This window comes from Eurypyga helias, unplaced genomic scaffold (assembly GCF_000690775.1).
Source record: "Eurypyga helias isolate BGI_N326 unplaced genomic scaffold, ASM69077v1 scaffold3499, whole genome shotgun sequence".
Classification (NCBI taxonomy): Eukaryota; Metazoa; Chordata; class Aves; order Eurypygiformes; family Eurypygidae; genus Eurypyga; species Eurypyga helias.
In genome coordinates, this window is record NW_010271232.1 from 19,949 (window position 1) to 44,923 (window position 24,975).

The 24,975-nt window shown below is 43.0% G+C and overlaps 1 protein-coding gene across 1 annotated transcript in view; it reads left to right on the plus strand.

Annotated features, from left to right (window-relative positions):
* The window catches only part of CUX1 (cut-like homeobox 1), a 110,292-nt gene that overhangs the window by 15,617 nt on the left and 69,700 nt on the right, over positions 1 to 24,975 (plus strand). The window contains exon 5 of the mRNA XM_010158718.1: positions 24,400 to 24,448. Coding sequence (XP_010157020.1) covers positions 24,400 to 24,448 — 49 coding nt within the window. The remainder of the gene's footprint in view (positions 1 to 24,399; positions 24,449 to 24,975) is intronic.

The following is a 24,975-nucleotide window of genomic DNA, read 5'->3' on the forward strand; positions in this document are numbered from 1 at the left end:
AGCCCCAGCTCTCCCAGCCTTTCCTCATGTGGAAGGTGCTCCAGGCCCTTCATCATCGTTGTGTCCCTGCGCTGGACCCTCTCCAGTAGCTCCTTGTCCTTCTGGAACTGAGGAGCCCAGAACTGGACATCGCTTAATGTGACCTAAAAAATACTGTCCCATTTGCATATCCTCTATCTCAACTGAAAGACACTAACACCATGTGGGATTGCAGGTTTGTGTATGGCCGAAAATACCTGGTATGATGAAATTGAATCTTGTTATCTCAATGAGATTTTTTTAAAAATGTGTTTTAAGGAATTAACTTTTTGAAGTAGTATCTTTGAATAAGAAACTAAGAATCCCAAGCATAAGGAACTAGGAACCAGGATTGAGCACTAATTCAGGGATTTGGAAGAGGAGGATGTTGGCTGGCTCGTGGAGCAGAGGGGATAAGGCAGTATGGTGCAGACACTAAAACCAAGAAAAACAATAGACAGCAGGCAGGCCTGTTAATAACTTCATTAGCATTCATGTAAAGCATTAAATAAACAAATGCATTTAGAATCCTGTAAGCCTGATATTATTAACCCTTAACATTTATCTGGTGTGTTTCTGCGGGGGCAGATCATGGCAATGGCTGTGATTTTGTGCCTGTGACAGCCTTTCCTCCCATATTTTTAATGCGTTGGGAGACTGAGTCACAGGGCGGTTGGTCAGGGGTGCGGAGGGCAATCAGCATTACAGCAAAAATCAAAACCAAGAGATCAAATCGCTGGGGAGAAGAAAGGACCACTTCTTCCCTTATTTTGCTTAGATAAAGCTTCTTGATGCCCAGAGTAAATCCTAGCTGATTGAATCTTGCTTGCAAGTTTTAAATGCCTGTTAGTATCGAGTTTGGAACAAAAAGTAAATTTGACTGAAGCACTGCCTTAGGGTTACTAATCTTCTGTAGTGGTTTCTCAGTGGCATGTAATAGATGATCTTTGGTTACTTGTGATCACCAACTGTACAAGCTGTCTTCATTCCTTCCCTCAAACTAACGAACTTTCAACTGGACAGTGTATTTTTTTCCTTCTCCCAACACAGTTTTTTATTTATTTGTGACAGTTTTTAGGCTAGTCTGGACTTGATTTGTTCTGTGTTGGCTACAAGGCATCAATCTCCTCAGTTCCCTCTGGACTTCACCTGCTAGATGATAAACTGCCCTCCTGTACCTGATTCTGGATGAACTCGGGTGGTTGAACCACTCGTCATCTGGATGGCTGGGTTCAAGTCTGTCTGGTTTCCAACTATACTGACAAGAATATAGATTCATATATATATATATATGAGAGAAAAAAATATAGAGGGAGTGCCACAGCACCTTCTGTCCAGTGGCTTTACGTTTTCTTCCTTTTCTCTCCTTTGATTCAAATTTAAGCATTGGGAAATGCGAATCTTTCTGTTATGGTTGGTGCTAGGCAGAGGTTGTGGGGGAGGATTGTGAAACAGGTAACTTCTCTTTGCATGTTTTCCTCAAGAAATTATATTTACTGATGTTTCATTTCCTGTGTATTTCCCCATTTATGGTATGTGGATTATTAACCTGCCCGAACACAGTGGTTACATCAGACAGATAACCTGAAGGGCACGTAAGGCTTTCATGAAAATACGACACCCATTTCCCTCGTTGTGAACCGTGTCATCTACCAGTTGGGCTGCCATAAATTGCTGTGAAATGCACACAGCCTTAACCAGCCGTGAGGAGCGTATAACGTAACCATGGAGTAACTAACCGTCTTAATAAATCTAAATTCAGTCTTTGCTGGAGACACTTCAGGGAAAGTGGGAACAATTTCTACAGCCTGTTATCCCACGTGGTCACGGTGATGTAAAGGGTAAGTAGAGTTGTTCTGCGGAGAGGTTCCTATAGCCTGCTCTGTTTCGCCCTCTGTGTTTGGGAATCTCTGTCTCGTGTAAAACAAATAAAAAGCCCTGCCAAGCAGCCGCTTTTGCAGCCAGAGTGCCCAGCATCCCTGTTCAGGGCCGTCATTAAAAGATTTCATGAAACAGCCTTAAAAATGAAAAGTTTCCTTTCTGAGAGAGAGAGAGATAATTGAACTCATTGATTTGTTTCACGGTTTGTTTGCCCTTTCATTCCCTTCCTGAGGTGCTGTTTGTTGAGGAATGTCTCCAATTGCCAGAAAGACAGTGGGGTGTCTAATATTTCCCCGCCAGCTCTCCTTTCAGCCAGAGCAGAGTACTGTGGCAAGCCTACGATATGAATTTTTAATGCAGAACTTTATAACATAGCCCTTGCAGCACGGCTGCACTACTCTCTTGAGCTTTCAGATTTAATGCTCTGATGAACAGAGCACAGACTTGGGGCATTCGACAGCAGTCAGAATTAACCCCTACATCGCCAAGTGTGTAGCATTTAATTTCCCTGTGGATTTATACAGACATAGGGGAAAGATTCCAGAGACTCTTGCACTGGAAAAGTACCAGAATAACTTGGAATTTGACTCCCAAAATCATCTACGCTATATTTTTCCTCTTTTGCTAATAATGGGAATTTGCTTTGCCTGGGCTCCACAACGATGCAGTCATTCTGTCGTGGATAAAACGACACTGTCTTGTCCACTGTCTGATCTCTGATAATGACCCATGCTGGTAAGCTAGATGTCCAGAAAGGGGAAAAAATAAATTAGCTCTGTAATGCATCATTGTAGATTAATTTGCCATAGGAATGTTCTTCCAGATTGTATCTTTTAGTTGTTTATGCTGTGAATGATGATGGTTTAGCTGAGGGGATTTTGCTCTGTTTGGAACATGATCTTAACTAGATGTGGATGTTCTTATTAGTCCATCATCTTACTCACCTAGCAAGAAGTGTAGAGCCCAGCAGTGTAGATAAGTAGTCCAGACTATTCCACTTCAGGGCATTGGCACACATCTGTCAGTGCTGAATTTCATCTGTCCTAAAGCTGCCTGTTCACCTGGCGTGTTTCGGTGTCTGGACTTGGACTCTTCTGCAGTCTTGATAATAATAATTCTGCTGTACTGGGTTAATTGCCACCGTGCCGTTCATCAGCTTTTCTAAATCATCCCTTTACTTATTAAACAATAGCGGTTCTAATGTATTATCTGGAGGATTATTGCTCTCAAAATCCTTTAAAGTCTCTCCGTGGAGTTCTTGGGTTTTTCATAGCTGGCTCTTTTTGGAAGGAGAGTGTGTCACAGCCAGGACTGGCCTTGGCAGGATTTTCTCAAGAGAAGAACGCAGCGTTTGTAGGTTTGACTTTGATAATGGAGAAGGAGTCCGATATATTTAAATTGTGATAGGACTGGTGTGAGCCAGAGAGAATGAGACAGGACACAGAACATGCAGAGGTGTTAGAGGCATTTGGGAGCAAGACTTAGCAAGGAGTTTGTACTCTGGTGATGTTAAACCATTTGTCCTTGCAAATGAGACATGCGAGTTGTTCTTAACTGATACCACGGAAGTACATTTACACTTTTTAATCATAAATCAGCATCTCGGCTTTGGTGAGACATTTACACATTTGTTTCAGATGAGGTCTTGTAAGCAGCTTGTCTTACTGATTATAGACCTAAGATTGTCTTTACTTCCTCCACTGTTATTACTGACTCATGAGATTAAGGTTTTCAAGGCTTGTTGCTAAATGCAGAGATCCCATCGTTTCATTCAGTAGTTCTAGGCATCTATTAACTTTACTTAAATAAAAAAGCACTATTTTGATAGAAAATTTAGTTTAAGACTTTGTCTTGTGGAAAGGGCACTCCTGGGTTTGTGTACTGTACTGATAATTAGCTCTACATCTTATTTGTGTTGTGTCAAGCACATTACCTAAAACAAGGCTGATGACTCAGTTTTGCCATACATAAAAAGGGCACATGGGGTAAGGGAAGACTTCATTAATGTGGATAGTCTTTCAGTCCTTGGATAGAAAAGGGAAGTGTTGTTCCGAGACTTGCATTGTAGCCTGTAAAAATAAATGTACATAAATAGAAACACATAAAATGCGTTTGCTGACCATTTGTTTGAACATTGCCATCCATTAGGTCATTCTGTGATGAATGGAAATATTCTTCTTTGCTGGAGACCACACCAAAGGAAAAAAGATGCATAAGGCGTCTGTTGTAAGAAGAGTGCTGTATTACCACTGACTGCCCATAGCATGGGCATTGTAACTCACTGGAATGGGCAATTTTAATCATTATAGCATTTTTCATTGTTTTACCTGTGGGGTGCTTCAGTGTGGGAGTCTTCTGCTTTTACCGAGCCAAAGTGGAAATATTTGTTTAATGAGTTGTAGCAGATTTTTATATGCATAGTGGTAGAGTTGGGGACCATGACTCATAGGAAGTAAAAAGATCAACAAATTCAGTGAGTTGAACCGTTTCAAGTTGCTCACCACTGTCCTTCCCCTTTGGGGGAGGGGAATGAAGACTGCAGAGGAGCCAGAAGCAGAGTCTCCCAACCTGAATTCCAGAGATGCCTCTGCTTGATGCGCCCTGTCTTGACCAAAATCCTACCGGTTAGCAAACAGGGGGTCTCCAGTGATGCTCACTTACTGTGGCTTTGAAGTTTGCCTGTGTGGCCAGAATGATCTTTTCCTGTGGCTGACACAAGAGAAAATGTTGATTTTTATTTTTTCTAAATTGCATATATCAGAGGAAAGTAGCTGCTGTAGCAAGTTACACTTTTTAATTACCGGGTTTGATGTTGAGATGTGCAGGATCTGAATCAGGAGGCTGTATCTGGATTTGCTTAAACTTGGGGCTCAAAGCCAGAATTAATATAAGTTCTACTTTTTAAAATGCAAGTAAATGATTGGAATGTCTTATATTTTTAGGGCAGAAGTTGAAATAATTAAATTGCAGGAGAGTGCACTATATTGAGGTCTTTGAAGATCATGGTCAGAAAGTATTCCTCTCTAATATACAGTGGCACTTTTAATAACTTTACAGTCCTGGGTTGGTTTAGATTTGTGGAGCCAGGAGGGAAACATCCATTAGCATTGCAACTTGCTGTCTGAGTGTGACAACAAACAACTCCTGCTATTTGAATGCTAACAACTGACAAGTCATTTGGTATAGCCATTTGCCAGTTTAATGGCTTAAGCAGCTTAGTTTTAATTAAACAGCAGCTTCTGTGTATGATATCAGAGAAAATGATGTCCTACTTAAAGCTGTGTTGGTTAACGTTGTCCCTAACTTGCTGAAGATGCCAACAGCTTCTCCATTTCAGCATTCAGCTGGTGCATTGTCTGCTATTTCATATGCAAAATTTGTTTGCAATAAAGCCCCATCTGGGGTAGGGATGAGCCTTAATCTATTAGTTAAGTGCTAACTCAGCACTGCCTTGGTGGCAGCAGTTGTTCCTTGGGCAGGAAGAGCTCCATCCATGGACTGCACTTCCAGATGTGTTTCATCACAGAAATGGGCGTTGGAACTTGATCTTTAAGGTCCCTTCCAACCCAAACCATTCTATGATCATATGTGTAGGCTGGGAGATCCTTCACCCCTTTCCCAAAGGGCTCTAGGAGTAGAGGACAGGGAGCTTATTGATAGAGAGGTAAGATTCATGCCTCCTGTCAAACGGTGTGCCTAACATGAAGGTAAAGCGATTGATAATCTTGGAATGGGGATTTTTGGAGTCTGTCTGAAATTAATTTCATAGCGAGTAAGTGACTGTCAGGAAAAACAGCCATGTCCTTTGCATGTTATTCCCTAGTACCTGGAAGCTAGAAACCCATTTCGGTTGGATAGTTGTGCCGGAGGAGATAATCTTGGCATCTCCTGGAGTCATTTTACTAGTTCTGGAATGAGAGTTTGGTGGGGAATGACGGAGGAGGGTGGCATTGCTACTTGCAGGCACAGTTCCTTTTCTCAGTCATGCTGCTTTCCAACTGATACCTTTTTAAAAGTCCTTTCTGTTTCAGAAAGACCATGTGGCATGGGATCAGTGTATTCTTCAGCTGATGTTCCTTTCTTACTCAAGGAGAATGGTGTAACGTGAACCTCAGCACAGCAGACAAAGATTTAACACTTCGACTGCGTCAGATTAGACCTGTAACACCATGTGCAGACAACTGATGATAAACAGCCCGAGTTTCAGAGTTGTTCCTTTTGATTTCTGCTATCTGAAAATGTCAGCCACAGCACTCATTTCCCTGTTACCTGATCCCTCTGTGTGCCAAGAGCCGTGAGCTCCAAATAAGTCAAAATACTTTGCAGGAATTTTTCCATCCTCTTTATTTCTCCATTCCCCATCTCTTCCCCCATCCCTTCCTCTTCAGTCCTCACACACTACGAAAGCCTTGGAATCAGAATGGCAGTTTATGCAGAATCTGTAATTTGGATGTTACACCCGTGTTAACAAAAATAGGGAGGCAACCAGAGGTTTTTTGAGGTTAAGAAGGTAATAAAAATCCAGAATGCAGAAGGTTTAGTTCAAGTTGTGCTTATTGGGGCAGGTATTTCACATCTTGAATTAGAACCTCTTGAGACTGATACAGCCTAGCATTGTCTGATTTATTTAATCACATTTACATGAAATCAGATATATTCATCAGCAAAGAACATTGTGAGCAAATTGAATGAAAGCATTACTCAACAGAATTTCTGGCTTTGATAATAGAAAATATACTGCAAGTTTTAGCTCGCGGAACTGCTGCTTTTAGCTCAATAGCAGATCATCCACAAAGGAAATGAGGGCCAGAAGGCTACTGCGATCTGCAACTTCGCCGTTCATTCCCTCTTGGATAAATAGGTGTCCAGACCCCTGCCACCGAGCCTTAAGGACGTTGTTCATTAGCCCGCAGCGGTGGAAGTGCCTAACCGGAGGCAGGAAGGAGTGTTTGTTTAGGAAGATAAGTGATGGTCTCCATGTGGGCATGTTTGGAGAAGGAAATGTTTCCGTGCTCCCGCTCCCGGCTGGGGCTGGCCTGCCGCGGGGCCCACCCTGTTGCACTCCAGTCTTTGCCGTGTCGTGCACAGATTGAGTCAGAAAAGTCCTTTCTTAACAAGCAACTTGGACCTGTAACTGGTGGCTACTCAGTTGTGTGTACCTCAGCTTTAATTGAATAAAATAAACAGCCAGTTGGTTGTTGACAAGACATGGGTGAAGGGATTGATTTCTGTACCCCTGTTTCATTAATTATTTGAGGGAAATGCTGGTAGTGTATTAAAATTAGAAGTGTAGTCGCAGCAAGGGGGTAGGCATTAAAGTTGTATTTTTGAATACTGCTGGCAAAAAATAGGTGCCCGATGTGGCACATAGTAAATAATCATCGGTTTTGTTCGTTCTTCCGGTTTCTAGTCACTTAAATTTATCAGCAGTCTCTCCTTGGCTTTACATATGGATGACTGTCTTAAAATATGTGGTGATTTTTTGTGCAGATAGAAAAAATTCACCCATCGTGTCTCATTCTTTTAAGCACTGTACAGCTACCACATTGTCGTTCTGATCGGGGAGGTGTCCCGAGCTCCCAAGCTGTGCATGGTTGGTTGGTCTTCCGTCATCTTGGCAAATCAAGGACGTGTTCCTGTTGCCAGTCACAGAAGGAAGATAATGCAGAGTCTTTCTCGATGTCATGTGCTTCAGAGCTTACGTTATAAAGCAGTTTATCCTTTTTTTTCCCGAGCTCTCTACTTTTAAGGGCTTTGTTTTGTACGCTGTTGCGAATACATTTGCTGCATGCATTAGTCATTTACAGTACTTAGATCCTGTAACTATTAAATTGTTAACATTTGGAGCCAGCTATAATTATCTTTTATTATTATCATTTTTAATGGGCGCAGAGCTTTCTTTCCTCTCTAGCTTTCCTAAACATTTGAGGGATCTTTAAGGTATCTGTTACACTGAAGCAGCAGTCTTTGATTTCTGTTTATACTGGTTGTTTTCTTATCTTTCTAAAATACTGTGATCACTAAGAACTTTTTGTCTGCATGAAGTTGTTGTTTCTCTTGAATGTCTAAAATGGACATCCCAGGGAAAAATAGGCATGGCCCTGCAGAATCATCATCTTCCGTGACTTATTTGCATTCAGTGTCTCAGAGCTGCCGTGGACACCCACGCTGCATCAAGCGGCTCGATAAACCTGGTGCCAAATACCAGCTGACAGAGTTGTTTGTTGGTTTGATACTTAAACCGGTGTAGGAAATGGTAATTACCAATGCTAATCGCTGTCTGTTGTACTAAACATGACTTTTATCCATGATACAGCTGGGAGCAGGGGTTTTTCCTTCACTTTTATTTGAAAGTGTGGAAGGCCTGTAAACCAGCCCTTAGTTTAACTATGCTTTATTTGAATTTTGGAGTATCTGAAGCCATAAAAGCTAGAGGTGCTCGACTTAAGCATTAATTGCAGTTGTCTTCCGGTGCTTCTTGTTTGGTAGAGGAGATGGAGGGAAGGAAAGAGGATTGTGTTGATGATAGTGGTGTTCACATCGGAGGGACTAGCCGTGGCCAGATGTTTCTTTGGGTTTCTACATAAGATACTGTGGAGGGTTCTTAGCTGTGCAGAGTGTGCCCAGTCGGGCTGCAGCCCTATTCAGTGAGCTCTGTGTTGATGGCCTAGATTGGTGGTTTACTGTGTGTTCTGCAAATTCCTGCAATTCCACTGGTCATTGCTAAGATATCACAGAAGTAACTGTGAAAGGCAGCCAGTCATAACCTGTGAATGTGGTATACTGACGTCTCATCCTTGGATGGAAAACTCCAGGTAATCTGAAAGTTAGGTTAGAAATCACTGGATGAGTTCGGACTTGGTCCTTCAAACCCTGCTGGATAACTGTCCATAGGACAGCAATGGCTTTCTTCAAAAAAATCATGCTCTTGTACTTGTGGTGGTTTTAAATATACAATATCTTGATGTTAAGTATGTCAGACCAGCTTAACTCATCAGAAAACCATTTCAGTACAGGGCTTATAAGCGATAACGGGTGTACTTTTGCCCTCTTCGCTGGGAGACAGTGGCCACTAAATATAGCCAAGCGAGCTATTTTTTGATTATGTAACAACTCTGTCTGTCTGTACTCTGATTAAGTAATCTGTTTTCTTGGCAAAGGAGTAGGAGTTAATTTTCTATTATTGATCAAAAACATATTTTAGCTGTGATAGAGATAACTTATTTGTCTTGCTGCCCGTTGGATTGATTTTTGTCACCGCCTCGTTGTCGGTGATGGTGCCGCGTTGGTGGGGAGCGGAGCCAGGCAGTTGGCTGGCAGCGGTGAGACGTGCCAGGCACGTGCCGGTCCTCACCCAGGTCCGTATTTAACAAGCTTCCTGTGTAGTATATGGTAGATAAGCCTTGTTATTTCTCTAACACTTTTTGTTACCATTTTTTGGTGAATATGTTGTCCGACATCTGTATTAACTAAACTTTTTTTATTTAGTCTTTTTTCTAGTTAATTCCTGTTCCCTTGTATCTTCAACCTATGTGGCACTGGTATTGCAGTTTAGGTTAGCTGTACTGAAGGCACTACAGCCCTAAAAGAAGCTACATGGCCAGGAACTGCAGAAGACTTCATTATTGACCATTTCTCGAACAAGCTGAAGGAAAAAATAGTCTCTGGATGAAACTTCTGATTTACAATGTGATAATTCATCCTGCCCGCACAGACCCTCCCGGCCCTTTATTTCTGTGTGAGCCAGCAGGGTGGTCTTATTTCTGATATAACATTCACTAAACTCTCGTTGCATGCTTCAGCCCGTGGCTTGGGAAGATGATGCAGCGACGGCAACCTGGGAGCGAAGGCAAGGTGGGGGGGGAAGGAGGCAGAGCTGCGTGCAGCTCCAGGGGCCAGCAAGTCTGGCCCCATCCTCTCTGTTTGTAAAACACTTCAGGAGCGAAGTCAGGTTCCCTGAATTACTGATTTACTACTTAATGCCATAAAAGGAGCTAAACCTAGAGAAAATAGCAGCAGACTAGATACACTTTACTTGGAAAGTTAGAAACTTCTACACAAACGGCGCAGGAACTGATGGCACAACCTGCCCACTTAAAAAGAAGGGGAAATTGCCCTGCTCTGTGGCTGTACCTGTGTTCGTGCTCCAGATAAGGACCCAGCTGAACCCAGGAAACTGAGGACAGAGGAGCTTTGTCTTTGCAGCTGGTGTGTCTTCCCGCAGATGTCCCACCCAGCACTGATCATGAAAAAAACTGAACATGAGCCGGCCGTGTGCGCTGGCAGCCCAGAAAGCCAACCGTATCCTGGGCTGTATCCAGAGAAGTGTGGCCAGCAGGTCGAGGGAGGTGATTCTGCCCCTGTACTCTGCTCTGGTGAGACCCCACCTGGAGTGCTGCGTCCAGCTGTGGAGCCCTCAATATCAGAAGGATATTGACCACTTGGAGCGAGTCCAGAGGAGGCCACGGAGATGATCAGAGGGCTGGAGCACCTCTCCGATGACGAAAGGCTGCGAGAATTGGGCTTGTTCAGCCTGGAGAAGAGGAGGCTCCGAGGAGACCTCATTGCAGCTTTCCAGTATCGGAAGGGGCTACAAGGGTGCTGGGAGAGGACTTCTTACAAGGGCCTGTAGTGATAGGACAAGGGGTAATGGGTATAAATTGAAATCAGGGAGGTTTAGATTAGATATCAGGAAGAAGTTCTTCCCAGAGAGGGTGGTTCAGCACTGGAACAGGTTGCCCAGAGAAGCTGTGGATGTCCCATCCCTGGAAGTGTCCAAGGCCAGGCTGGATGAGGCTTGGAGCAACCTGGTCTGGTGGAAGGTGTCCCTGCCCATGGCAGGGGGGTTGGAACTAGATGATCTTTAAGGTCCCTTCCAACCCAAACGATTCTATGATTCTATGATTCTATGATCCTGGTGTGTAGGTCCACAGCCAGCCCACGTGTCAGGCTTGGTTAAGCCACGACACCTGGTCTCGCAGGTGAGACCACAGGGCCGGGCAGAGGATGTCACACCTGGAGAAACGAGGGTGCTGCAGCAGGAGGGAAGGGGAGTGAGGCAGAGGTGTGACACTTGATATGGTCACAGGCTTGTCTTTCCACCTCCTGAGCTCAGGGAACAACCCAGGAGGGGCGTTTGGCCACGGAAGGCCTGAACAGTGCGAACTTGCTCATTAGGCGAACGCTGGTTTTGTGGCTCTAAGACCCGTTGATTGATAGAGTTAGAACTGCATAAAAACCAGGCAAATCCAAAAGAAAGATCTGCATTGTCTTACCTCCTTTCTCTGCCGCAGCTGTTTGTTAGTTTAGGACGGATGGTTTCATCCATGAAGAGGCTTCTGATGTCAGCGTATCTTTTGGACGTAGTAGAAATGTTGAGGAATTGTCATTAGCAACAGAAAACTATTTCCAGTTCAAACTCCCCTTCTGCAGGCACACTAAAGCTGTTATATTAACTGTTGAAACAGAATAATCAAATAGTTCCATACCACAGACTACAATATTAGTCAAGCCTGAAGCTGTTTTACTTTAGCAGTATTTTAAAGGCTAAATAACTGTTGAAAGGGAAATAAAGAATTTGAAAAGCATGTCTGCAAATAAAACTGTAAAAGGTTAAATTAGAAAACACTGCACTGTTGTCCTCCAAGGGCTTGCAGTACTGCCTAGTGTTGTTGGGTTTTGCGACGAAGGATTGTTTAAAGTAATTTCACTGTCTAATATATATCTAGTTTAGATTCTGTGTAGACAGGCAATCTGTCAATCATATTAGTGAGCATCTCTCATAATCCGATACAGCTGGAGACTTAACTCAGGAAAGAATCAAGCAGCTTTATATATTCAGCAAAGATGTAAAAATAAAATATGCTGGATACTCTGTTGGTGCAGGCGACTGGAGTGGAGCTGCACTGATTCACACCAGCACAGCACCTAATTGGTGCCAGGCTACCATCCAGCTCCCCAGCCAAGTAAAACTCCTGGGGGCAACTGGAGGCTGAGCCGGGTTCTTGGGCTGCCCCACCGGTGTGAGAGGGAAGGGAGAAAGAGGAAGGCAGCTCTTTCATCTGAAGATTTGGAGGTGCTTCGTGTCTCAGGCATCAGTCTCCATTGAGTAACAATGAACTGGTGGTTGTGTGTGTTCAGGCAATACCTGCCTTTTCTCCTTCCTCCAGTTTGTTTGGTCTGTTCTGTGGTCTCCCGCTCCCTCTTTTGTTTCTTTGTGCCTGTTGTTTTGCAGCTTTGTCGCTCAGGTCAGCAAGATTCGTGCTGTTGATAGACTGCAAAATGGTGACAGGGTTGCAATTTGACAGAAGCAGTGTTTCCATTCAGAGCAAAGCTGGAACAAATTGGGAAGAGGGAAAACCATATTGGTAATTGGATACATTATTATAGAGATAGCAATCATCCTGGTTGTTAATCTTCAGCATAGCTCATGGGAAAGGTAAAACCTACTTAAAATGTACAGTAAATGCATCTCCCATCATGCCTTATGCTATTTTCAGTCCATTTATTGGATAGAAGGACATCAGTTGCCTTTATCACAGACCATGTAATGCTGTTTTCTTCGATAGCCAGAAGGAGATACTTGCTTGAGTAGCTGGCAGAGAATAGGCACATCACCTATATTCACATCCAGAGCATTCCCCAAACGCATCTCCGACTTGAACACTGTGTTACTGCAGAGTCAACATTTAGGGTTTTTTTGCACAACGTGCATGTCCTTTACGTAGATAAAGGCAAAAGGTAAAAATAAGTTGCATTTTAATCCAGTTTCTATCACTAAATAACACCTTTTGTTGTCCATCATAACGCACTGAGCAGATGCTACAGGTACATTTGGCAATGTAGGGAAGCCAGATATTCTCTTGTTTGGGTGCCTGTTAGTAAATGTGCTTGGAGGGTTTACGGAAGCAGGTTGGTAAGAAATACGAAACTGGAGATTATTGGCCTAGTGAACATATTTGTCTTGTTTCATGCCAGTAAATCCTTCAAAGGGCCACGTAGGATGTTGCCTCATATGCCATAGTACCAGTTACCGAAGTCAGACTGGATAGAGGGGACAGACAATTTAGAGAGCTTGAGCTTTTCAGCTAAGATTGAAGCAGGTATGGCTTCTCTTCTTTAGGCTGTTCTGTTTACCCTAATACATGTTTGGGCCGGTGGAAAATTACCATTCTCCACAAGGTAAGAGCTGCTGGTCTGTCATTGCGGTGGTGGTAAACAGTAATTTTCCCTTGATATATGCCTGTGGAGTGACACCTGTACATAAAATTGCTTACTGTGCTGTTATTTTCAAACTGACTTAAATCTATTTCACTGAATATAGACTGAGGTAAGTTAAAGAAAAGCATTTTATAGGTTCTTACAATGATACGCAAAGATACAGAATAAGAAAGTGGAGAAACTAACAGATGCCTAGATTTTCCAAATTACTACACTTGTTAGCTCGCTCTGTAGTCAAGGAGAAGAAGAGATGCTGAGTGTCTCTGGGAAGAAACTCCTGAAGATGAATCTGGAATGTATATGTTGCTATAGTAAAAATGATGAACCGTGTCCAATTTTTGAGGTTATTTTTGCTTTAAAGAAAACAAGCATACACAAATATGTGATTTCAGCGTTGGTGTAGAATGAGGGAAGATTGTTCTTTTAGGGATTGTAACTACTCAAAAACTAAAGTAATTTTTCTGGTATGATATGGTGATTTAAAAAAAAAAAACCCACACAAACCCAAAATAAATTTAAAAAAAATAAACCCCCTGAAAGCCCCATGACCTGGCAAAGATTGATGTACTGATTTTACATGTTACAACTCCAGTGACATCCTTAACTTAAAATACTTGTGTGTATTTTTGGAGGATCTTTAATCAAAGCACAGACAATTCTTCCTGCTGCTTATTCATGATAAAAAGCATGATTTAAAGTATGCCATTCCGATAAAATAGAATGACACCTAAGATGCCTCCGATTACGTTACCTAATTTTGGGTAAATGATCTATTTTAACTCCATCAGTAAAACCCAGTAAATTGTCGCAGGTGCTGTATTTCCAAAATGCCAGGCTGTCTATTATTATTTATTTGGAGAAACAATTATAAAACAGCATATGCCAGTTGGAGAGTAGGAGAGTTATGGCCGGGTCTTTGAGGAAGGACTTATCCTCTACTTTGTGACACATCTTTCCAAGCAAAAGCAAGGCCGGGAAGTGCTGCTCCTGTGCAGTGGGAGAGGAGCAGCCTGCTTGTGCCCCTGTAGCCTGGCTCCCTAGGGAAATGAAGCTTCCGTGGGCTCGTGGTCTGTTTTGCTGCCAGCCTGCTCGGTGATCAGTTCCTCAGTTCCCCTCCTAAATTAACTTGGAAGCCGATGATTGACTTCCACAGAAATTAACAGCATTAGAAATCCCTGGCACAGGGAGCTCTGAATCTGGTAGGGCTTGGGAGCGGAGAGGAAAGACAGCAGTCCGTTTGGGTGGGGGGCTGCAGGTTGGGAGAGCAGCAGTTGCCTCTCGGCCGGTATGTGTTGGTGGAAAGCACCCGTGATCTGTATTTCCACTTTGGGGGCTGAGAGGTGGAGGATAAGGGAGAGACCTAGAAATATTGCAGGAGGAAGTAGCACTGGGGGGCAGCTACAAAGCCCAGATGGGACAGCTGATACTCTTACAATAGGAACGTCTAAACAACGACTTCGGAACAATCGATAGGAAACAGTGCTTTGTTTGTATTTGGGCTGTGGGAGAACGTACCCACTGACTCACCTCCATGCAGAGCATCCCAGGAAACGGCCTGGGAGCTTTGGGGTGTCAGGTGAAACTCTGGTCCTGCCAGATCAGGTTTTGCAATGGTGCTGACTTGTTGCTTTTCTGTTGAGGATTTTGCTCGCTGTGGGAATCCTATAGACTCCAGATCATGAAAATGGGTAAGAATACACCTGACTTCACCACTGCAGATGCTGTCGCTTGGTTTTGTCCATCCTGTGAGTGCCAAGCACCTTTTTGGAGCAGGCTAGTGTTGGCCACGGCTGTTAAATTTTACGCAAATGGTAGCTGCGGTGTTTAATTGCGTAACAAGCTGAGTGACATCTAAAGCTCTGTGAGTAGGATGCAGAAATGGCCAGGTCTTGCCAACAGGAATAAACAGCCGGAGCAGTACGTGGACCCAGAGATGTTGTGGATGCCCCATCCCTGGCTGTCGTCAAGGCCAGGCTGGATGTGGCTTTGAGCAACCTGGTCTAGTGGAAGGTGTCCCTGCCCATGGCAGGGGGGTTGGAAATAGATGATCTTTAAGGTCCCTTCCAACCCTAACCGTTCTGTGATTCTATGATTCTATGACCCGGAGCTTTAACATTCCCACCTGCTCTGCAGGACGTGTTCTGGAAGTCAGTGAAGTTCGTGGCAGGTGGAAAGTGTTAAGGTTTCTGAATTTGGGAGAAAATTGCACTAAACTTCCCTTGATGAAACAATCACTTCCCAAAACGACCTGCAAAGGATGCTTTGGATTAGGGTTTCTCACAGTGTGGACGACAAACCCATGAACGGAGTAAGTGAACAGAGAGGGGTCCCTGCAATGTCTGCTCTGAGGTGCACGCATGTTCCTCCTGCCTGCGTCGGGATCCAAAAGAAATGAGGGGATGGAAAACCCAGGAAACAGTCAGAAACTTGCTTTGTGTGTGAGGAGAGCAGCTCTCTAATAGAAACACTCCTAAAGCTCATTTTTGGATCCTTGGGAACCAATGATTTCTAACTACAGAGTGTACCCAAAAGAACCAAAATGAGTACAATTACCAGGAACATCAGGTTTAATAACGACGCTGCCTTAATGTGATTAATAAGACTGCTGATTTCCCATGTCTTATCAGACGACTGTAACGCTGGTTTGTATATTTGTTATCTCCATTATGCGTTGTAGCATGGGCAGATAAATAGAAATACCATGGAGGCGACAGGAAACAAAACAAAAATAATCAAACGTGTTTATCACTAGAGCATTAAAATGGCTGCTGTGGCAGGCACCAGATGAATTATGCAATACATAACTTAATTCTCTGGGCCACAGATGTTTCATTTTTCCTGCAAGAAGATGATTGAACCTTGAATGACAGTTTCAGGCAGTCTTTGATTGCTCTGTGGGTCACATGCTTGATATGACCTGCATTTGAGTTGCTTTCTACATGCTGTTGCTTTATAAAACATGTAAAATTGACATCGTGTTGGCTGCTCAAGGCCAAGTCAGGAGTAATTCCATGCTTTTGATATGCTTTGTCTGCAGGAGAGGGAGAGGGAAGGGTGCCTGTGTTTAAATTCTGGTATGTTATTGAATCAACCGAAGTCAGGAGAGGGGAATTGCAGCAAGCTCTTTCAATTTGTAACAGGAGGCACTAGGAAATTGAGAGTTTGCCGCATCTGTGTCATCTTGTATTGTTAGAAAATCCTCAGAGCCATAGTATTGGATCAGGCAGTGACTCCTGCTACCCAGGGCATAGCACAGTGCAGATCGGCAGTGGTCAGGAAGGCAGCTGGAAACGCTTGTTTGTCTAAATCGGCTCCTGTAAGCAGGAATATTCGGCATAACCTGAACCCAGAGATTGTGTTCCTCGCCCGGAGGGACTTGGTCCTGCAAATCTGGTGGGTTTGTACTGATCCTGGTGCAGAATCTCAGCCTCAGGATATTAATGCAGGTGGGATTCAGGCATAAATACGCCAAAAATAAAGCACCAGAAAGTTGTCTCTCCTTTTCTCCATGGTCTCTAGAGGCAGGTCAGAGGGGTTACACCAGAACTGATTCGCAGGGACTCCTCTTCACCTGCCGGTACTAGAACCTGCAGGAGCACGAGCCCACAGCTTGTGAGGTTGCAGACTTCCCACCAGCTCCCGCAGAAGGTAGTGGAAACCGACTTTTACCATCTAAACAAGGTCATTTGTTTCTGCAAATTTCAGTTGTAAAAATTAGCACGTGTTTCAGTAGCCTTCTTTGAACTCCTCTATGGCCCAGAGTATTGTCACCAGGGATCTGAGGTGAGAGGAAATGCAGAATGATCCAAATATGGACACTCCTAATTACTGATTTTAACATTACTCATAGGGCTTTGCAGGGTAAAACGAAAATATGTTATAAAATAGGGCATGTTTGACCATGAGACTGGGAGAAAAAGGATGTATTGCATCTATTTTCCTTTCTGTACTGGGCAGCGTGATGGCTGGACACAGAGTTCACAAGACGTGTTCTTGTGGAGAGAAAAACACAGTGATAGTTGAGTAAGAGGTCTTTAAGTGGAGGACTGAGCAGTATGGGGAGCGAAGTCTTACTGGCTGTGGTGCAGTATATGTGAGTACGTGCCATGGAAGAAGATAATATTGTCATCAGATAAAAAAGGTGTCCCATCTGTTTATGTATCGGGCTACTTCTTACAACCCATACGCCTTTTCTTTGTTCCAGCTGCTTACGTGAAGCGTTCTTCTTTGGCTTGCAAAGTGTGCCACGGTCACGTGCGTGTACCACTATGGGAATTACAGCTCTAGGAGTTGGTACTGCCTGTTAGACATAATTCTTATTTTTTCTCTTTATATTTTACTGAGCGTATCAATTAGTGTCACTCCCATCAATTTCTGTCTGTAGAAGCGATTATGAAAACAGTGCTGATCTTTAGAAACTGCTCCCCAGTGTATCACTGGAATGAAGCTGATTTCTGTTGTGTTTAAAACTTTGTAACTACAAACATGATTTTCTTATCCTTGAAATCCTGACTTAAGCCAGGACAGAGGAAACAAAGCGCTGTGCAGGTTTTCTTGGAGAGCAGTTTTTCTACAGACTGAAAAATGTTTTATTCTATAGGGTCTTTTCCTTCTAACGATCGAGATGATTCTTGCCTTGTATTGTCCAGGTATTGCTCAATATCTTGGGTTTTATAGGCAGTTCCTTTAACCTTTATCAATATTTGATGATCACTTGGCATCTTTCAAGCACCTAGGACAAGGTTTATTTGAAGACCATGCCTGCAGCTGGTGCGACTGCTCGATCCCGGTACTTGCGATACGAACCTGGTGTGCTTAATGAGAAATCTTTGCGTGAGGTTGGGTGTATTTTTTCAGCTTGAGTCTGTACGCAGAGCACTGCATGGGCACGAGGCTGGCCGTGAGAGGGAACAGGAATCAGTTCCAATAAACCCAAAAGTTAGTAGTGAGTCTCTCTCCTTTTTGCTAGGGGAGGAACTGGATTTAGTGTCGGGTAACTGCAGAGAGGGGTCTGGACAACGTACAGTGGACATTTAACCGTTCCCCGGATTAATTCAGCTGACGTATTGTGTAATCGCTGGAGCACCTGAAACCAGCATTTCTTTGATCTCTCAATTTAAAGCCTTCAGTGTTTCACTGCTTAGCAGAGAGAGGATTTTTTCTTCAATTGAGTTCCTAGGGAAGGAAACACCCAATTCATTACTAAAGTTGGTGGATTTATGAATCCCCGAACAGAGAAATTCTTTTACAAGAGGCCTGGATTTATATGACATTGGAAAAAGGATTATCTGATCTGAAGATCCTCAGAGGGTTGCTGTGAAAGAAAATATTAACCTATAGCTCTTGCAATTTGAAAAGCAGATTTGAGAACTTAGCAGTAAAAAGTGTGTGAGTTCCTGCCCTCTGACGTGCTGTACTGGTCACGCTGAAATAGGGGCTTTTGTCTGTCTTTGTACAAGCCTTGTGTTTGTGACTTTTGGAGGTTGTATTAGCAATAAAGGAGGTTTTTATCTGATATGGAGGTTTGTTGGGTTAAGAACCATTATGAATACTAAAAAATGCCTAAACTCTTTCTACAGTGACACTCACAAGATGCAAGAAAAATAGTATTAGTGGATTTTTTTATATTACTTTCTATTGGAAATTGTTTGACCACTTAAAGTGTTTGGTTCTTCATAGGTAGGTCCTAGAATTTAAGCAAGCCGGCACCCAGGGCATCTTGGTGTGGTCATTGAGGTACAGGGATTAGATAAGGGCATCTCTCAGCAGAGCTCAGAAAGTGCCTTGAGTTTGGGTAGGAAATTTGTCGTCCTTCTTTTTTTGCTTAAAGAAACAATAGAATATTCGAATGCTGGAATGCTCCTGTGCCCTGAGCGAATGCCGTGCTCATTGGGCTGCAGGCAGGTTTGACGTTGTTTAGTGATCCGAAATTGCTCCCTAGACACAGGAACCTTCCCTGATAAAAATTTTATTGAAACTTGAAAGAAATCAATGCACTGCGCTTTTTTTTTTTTTTTAAAACACTGTGGCCCTTCTTTTCTTCCCTTCCCAAACACCCCAAATAACTCTTCCCATTTTGTCGTGTGCTAGCAAAGTACGGCGTTATACTGCCCCTAATATGATTACCTAGATGTTTACCTAATTGGGCCAAAATCTGCTCTGTGACGATCATAGATATGTTAAAGTAGCATTTTTCTTTTTTTCTTAATTACACATAAATGCACATTAGTTGATAACGTACGCTTTTATTTTTAAATTGCCTGCCTAAATGTTTTCGCTAGTAGAATGTTTTAACAAGCCCCAGTGGCTCCATATACCCCTTGCTCTGACCAGTAAACTTATACATGCTTTTAAAGAAAACAAATGTGTGGGAAAAAATGCTGTTTGTTTTTTGCCAAACCAGAATATTAATCTGCCCTGCTAGTGAAGTTTCTTGGCCACGCCACTGACTGCAATTTCAAAAGTGTCATCTGTGTTTTTCAGTTCTTCCATGTATAAAGAATCCAACAGCAGTTTCCTTCAAGGTTCAGTAAGTTTGAATGTTTAGGGGGCTGTAGCCACAAGATTTGGCAAACCATTCACTTGTCATGTTAATAAAAAAGGAATTGTTTCTGCCTCTTTAAGCTAGTATCTAAATGAAGGAGTTGGATCAACTGGATTTTAATCATAAAGTCCAGATTCTTCTCGCTTCCAAGTGAATAGCTGCATGGTGCTTAGGGTTTTCATCTGACTTAATTTGATGTAGGAAAAGAATTGAGCTTCTTCCCTGTTACCAATTCTTGAATTTGCTTGCTTGTTACACTGTTCAAACCTAATCGGTTATCTCGATCTTAAAAAGAAAATTGAGCCTTTCTGCAGTTTTTATTTCCCATAAACAATTGAATTGAAAAGTGCACTTGTGGGTTTTTTTTTTAAACTCCTTAAGTTGTTTTTTTATAGATGGCATGTTAGGTTTGAGGGCTCTTTCATGACTGGTAAAAGCTTATACCTTGTAAAATCTATAGCTTTTAATGTGTTTTGGTTTTCCCTTCAAACACAGTAGCAGGAGAAGAAATAATAGAATTTTTCATGGCCGTGCTGTCTCAACAGTTCAGATTCTTTTTATCTGGTGACGCTTATTCTATAGCTCCAAGTGCTTGGGCTTAGAATTTGGTTTCCTAAATTCCTTGGTCTGAAAGTGTTGGAACTTAGAACAAGCTGTCTGTAATACAGACTGAAGAGCTGTCTGGCTTACACGGTCGCTGTTCCTCCAACACAGAGATTGTAATGAGTTAGATCAGAGAAATGATTGCGCTATCTGTGGAATGAGAAAACAGAGTAGATAATGTTTGTTCCTGAAAACAGCTCTTACCCACTTTTTCTCATGATCTGTTTGAATGTTAAGAAAGTATCACCCTTGACAAACTCTGAGTAGCGTTGGGTGGCAATCTGCTGCAGAACGCTGAAGATATCAGGGTATTTTAGCAAAAGGCCTTCCTGTTACTAACTACCCTCGTTCTCTGTATCGGTCTGAAGACAGAGAGAACTTTGGGGTTTTTCTGCTTGCTGTCAGCTCCAGGGGTGAGGGGGGGAGCCAGGCACTCACAAGATGCCAAGTCGTGTGTTGCTTCACGTGGGAAGATTGTTAAAACTAACGTCGTCAGATCTGTGTCCGGTGTGAGTTCAGTTCTCATGGAATGACTGGTCAGAAATTTAGGGTCAGTATAACCATGGACTTGCTGAACTTGGCCATTGCACCCTTCGAGGTTCCCACCAGATTTTCAATGGAAACAAGGTGTCAGCAGCCTTGAGCTGGATGGTATTTTGCCTCTCAAGGAGTTCCGTTGAAATACAGAGAAATATTGAAATGGGAAGGACTGAAAATGAGCGAATGTGGCGGATGGTGAATACATCAAAAATGACCTGTGTGGGACTAATTCAGTGAGCCACAGTGGAGTTGCCTCGTACCTTGCAGGTTTGAATTCGACACGGTGCTTTGTAAACAATAAATCAATGCAAGTTGTTTCTGTGAGTGTATAAAAGGTGTGAGAACTGTAATTTATTTTCTAATAAATACTTCTGCTGAGCACACAGTGAATGTAGCTATTAGAGACTTTCTTAAATAAGTGATTTTCGACTGCTGAGTGCCAGCTACTGATGTGGTAGTTGAGCTTTTAAAGTGAAAAGACTGAATTCCTTTTGAAGATTCTTTGGAATGCTGTTGACACTTGTGCTAGGAAAGAATACAGAGTAATTTAATTCATTACATTACTTAAAGATAACATTTATGGCTGCAGCATTAACCGACATGGGTGTGCGGGTTGCTAGGCTGGAGGTGTTTTGCTTGAATCCTTTTTGGAGATGTTGCATCCTTTTTATTAGGTGTGCGGAGACAGATTGTGTGCGGGGAAAGCTAGGTAGAAAAAACGTAGGAGGGAAAGGGGAGTTCAGGATCAGTCAGCTGGTGTGTCAGGATGCAAGGACAAAGGGACAATTTTGCCCTTGGCTACAGTTTGACACTTCTACTGGATTCAGTCAGAATTATCTGTGCGCGCTGAAGGGCAGAAATGTCATTTTTATGGCGTTCTATATCCTCGGTTGCTTTTTTTTTGTAATTGGCTGCGTATACCAGTGCTGTAATAGAGCTCTTAAATCCTGACCCCAGCCGAAACGGCCTACGAGTACTGGTATGAGCACTTCTGTCCGTTTTAAATACGGGATTGTCCTGATCCTTCCACCTCGTTTTTCAGGTACCGTCCTGTGTTTCAGCCTGTTCTACTGGCAGCCACGCACCTTTCTGCTGGCCCAGGGTTGGGGGAGCTCCTGGTGCATCTCCCCTTGGTCCTTCGGCCTCGGGCATCCCTCTCTTCCTTCCTGAGCTCTGCTGTCTTCTGTCCGTTTCTCTGCCCGTGGCTCCCTCCAGTTACCTCTGTGACCTTTAACGGTGGCTGAGGGTCCTTTGATGGGTCCAGACCCCCTCACTCTTCTGCCCCTTCCCACTCATCTCTTCCGCTTCAGTCACATTCTTTTCTCCGAGAAAAAAAAAGGTTTCCCTTGGCTGAACTGCAAAACAGCCCTTCTGCTCCCAAATCAGGGTGCTCTTCCCCTCCCGGTCTGAGCGCTTTGTCCTTCCAACTCCTTCGCTCTTCTCAGGTTCTGCAGTTTTTCAGACCTTTGGTGACACCTGGCACCCCAGTTTGGGAGGAAAGGCAGTGATTTCATTGTTCTCCAGGCCCTACAGAGAAGCGAGCAGAAACTGGATTCACTTAAGCCGTAGCCGGCGTGTTGGGATGGGACATTCCCAGCTCTGATCTGGGAGGCATGTGACATAATCCAGACATCATTTACTGGCTCCTTATAACCTGAGGCATTCACACATAAATTTCGCCTGAATGCATGAGCTTATATAAAGAGGATCCTTAAACTATCCTGGCTAAAAATATTTGTAAAATGCTGGGAAACTTTTTTTTCCTGGGTGCATTAGGATGCTCGCTTCCCTCTTATCTCTGTTACAGACACATAATGGGGTCACTTGCGTGGTCTTAGGGACATCTTTTCCATGTGAAATACTGCAATTTCCGTAAGTGGGTTAACAAGTATTTTGGGGCTGGAGTGTAAAACAAAAGATGTTTCACAACTACAGAGGCTAAAGAGATCGAAAGTGTTCTTGTAGGCTTATGTTAACCTGCCCAGGTTAGTCTTCGGGCTACCCCCTGCACACTTTGAATCCTTATTTGCCCAAGGAGAGAGCGTTCAATTCAGTAACTAATGTCAATTATTTATTATTAATTCAAAACATGGTGTGCATGATTTCTTTCCAATGTAAAAGCACATTAGCTTCTCCGGCGCAAGAAAACACATGTTAATCTGTTTTCCATTATTGTCCAAAAGATTTTTTCAAAAGGCAATTCATGTTGCCCCGACAACATTAAAGCCTGTAAATAAAAATAATTTTCCATTAATTTATATACGTACACGTTTATTTATTACTATCTTTTACTGCATTTCCCTAAGTGTGCACCCAGAAACCTAAAATGCTGTTGAAGAGTAAGTCAATATTCACGTAATGATCCAGTGTCAAGTGTGCCAGTACCCTGATGTGCCTCAGTTAACCAGCTTTCCCCGCAAACACCTGCACAGAAAAGTGGATCTTCTGTGGGATCAGCGGGAAAACAAACCCTGACTTTTCTGCCGCGGCAGAGGATTCTGCAGCGGCAGAGGAAGGGAATTCCAGCATTTCACAGCTTTTACTGATAATGATCTGCTGCAGATTAAAAACAAAACCCAGACATTATGGTGTTGGCAGATTGCAAGAGGACTTGCTGGTTAAAGCTGCTGTTCATGGGAGATGAGGGTAGTGTTTATTGCTTCCATATGGTCCAGAGATACAAGACAGGCAAAACGGCTGGGGAGAAGTAATATGTCTCACTATATTGATACAGAACATACTTGTAGGTCTGTAGGCTCTTTTCCTGGTACCTTTCACAGGTGAGAGCATGAGTGGGAAATATTTGCCCATGTCTGAGCATGACGATAGAAGAAGATTGCTGAAGGGTTGGACCCGTTTGTGTGAGCGAAGGCTTAGAAGGGCTGGGGTTTAAAGGGTCGGGGCTGGTAGCTGCCACCTAACAAACCCGTGTGAAGGATCGGTTTTTCCTTGACTATTTGTACAGTTTTCAACCTTTTGACTTTCCTACCCAGCTTTGTGAAGTGCATTAAGAGCCTGAGTCTAAATTTAGAGTTTCATAAATTTGTGTCAACAAACTTCTTCTGTATAATGTAAAATTAAAGTTCTTGGTTTCGTGACCGTGATTTTTTTTTTTTAATTATTGTTTTTTTGATTTTTGGCTGAATTTAGAACCAAACTTCTATGCACAGGGTAACAGAAGAGTACCAGGCTACTTCTGTGTCCTCATGTAGAAGTAGCTGATTGAATAACTAGTCTTAGACATCTCCATAATGATCACTTGCGAAGCACATTTCCATGTTGGAAAGATGATATTGCCCCTCTGCAGAAGGTTGGGGAGTAAGAACTTCAAAGAACTAATTAACATGCTTAGCTTCTGATACGTCGATTCACTGCAAAAAGGGAGCAGGCAAAAGACCTGGAGATTTCTAACCAGTCCACAGAGCTGAAACGCAAGGGGAGCTCAGGAGCTCAGCTGAGTCTTATGGTGTCATTTTTTAAAAATACTGAAAATTGGTATTGTTTGTATGAATGTTGCAATTGTACAGGGCATGAACTCGTATAGGAGGCATTCTTCATGTGATAACAGTGCTTCTGCTCTCTTGTTCTCCCAGGGCTGATGAAATCGAGATGATCATGACAGACCTTGAAAGAGCAAATCAGGTAGGATTTTAAATGAGTCCCTCATAAAATTCTAAGTGTGACTTTGATTTCTATTTTCTTCTCTTTTGGCTTTCGTGACAGTTCTTTTATATGCATTTAGCAGCCCTAACTGCGTAGAGTAAGAAAATATGCAAATTTAGAGAAGAATACAGCTCTTTAGGGATACTCTGTAAGGATTGAATGCACAGTAGAGTAGTGCTTGCCATATATTAACCATATAATAATTAAATTTACGTTTCCCACTATAGTTTTTCTTGGGTCTGTGTTTCTAAATCCATCGCGTTGGCCCATACCTGGACTTGCAGATAATTGGTTTACCCAAATTAAAGGGCCACTGCCCTGCAGTCATGGCAGGGCTGCCAGGAGCCCAACCCAGGGAGTCCTGACCTTCTGCTGCAGCTCCAGCTTTTGTGGGCTTCTCTTTTTCCTTCCTTTTCTGATATGTTTTATTGGCGTTATTAATTTTTAGCAAGGGTTGGATCAGACTGTGCCAGGCAGGAGAAGAAAGGAATTGTAATTTGTTCCTG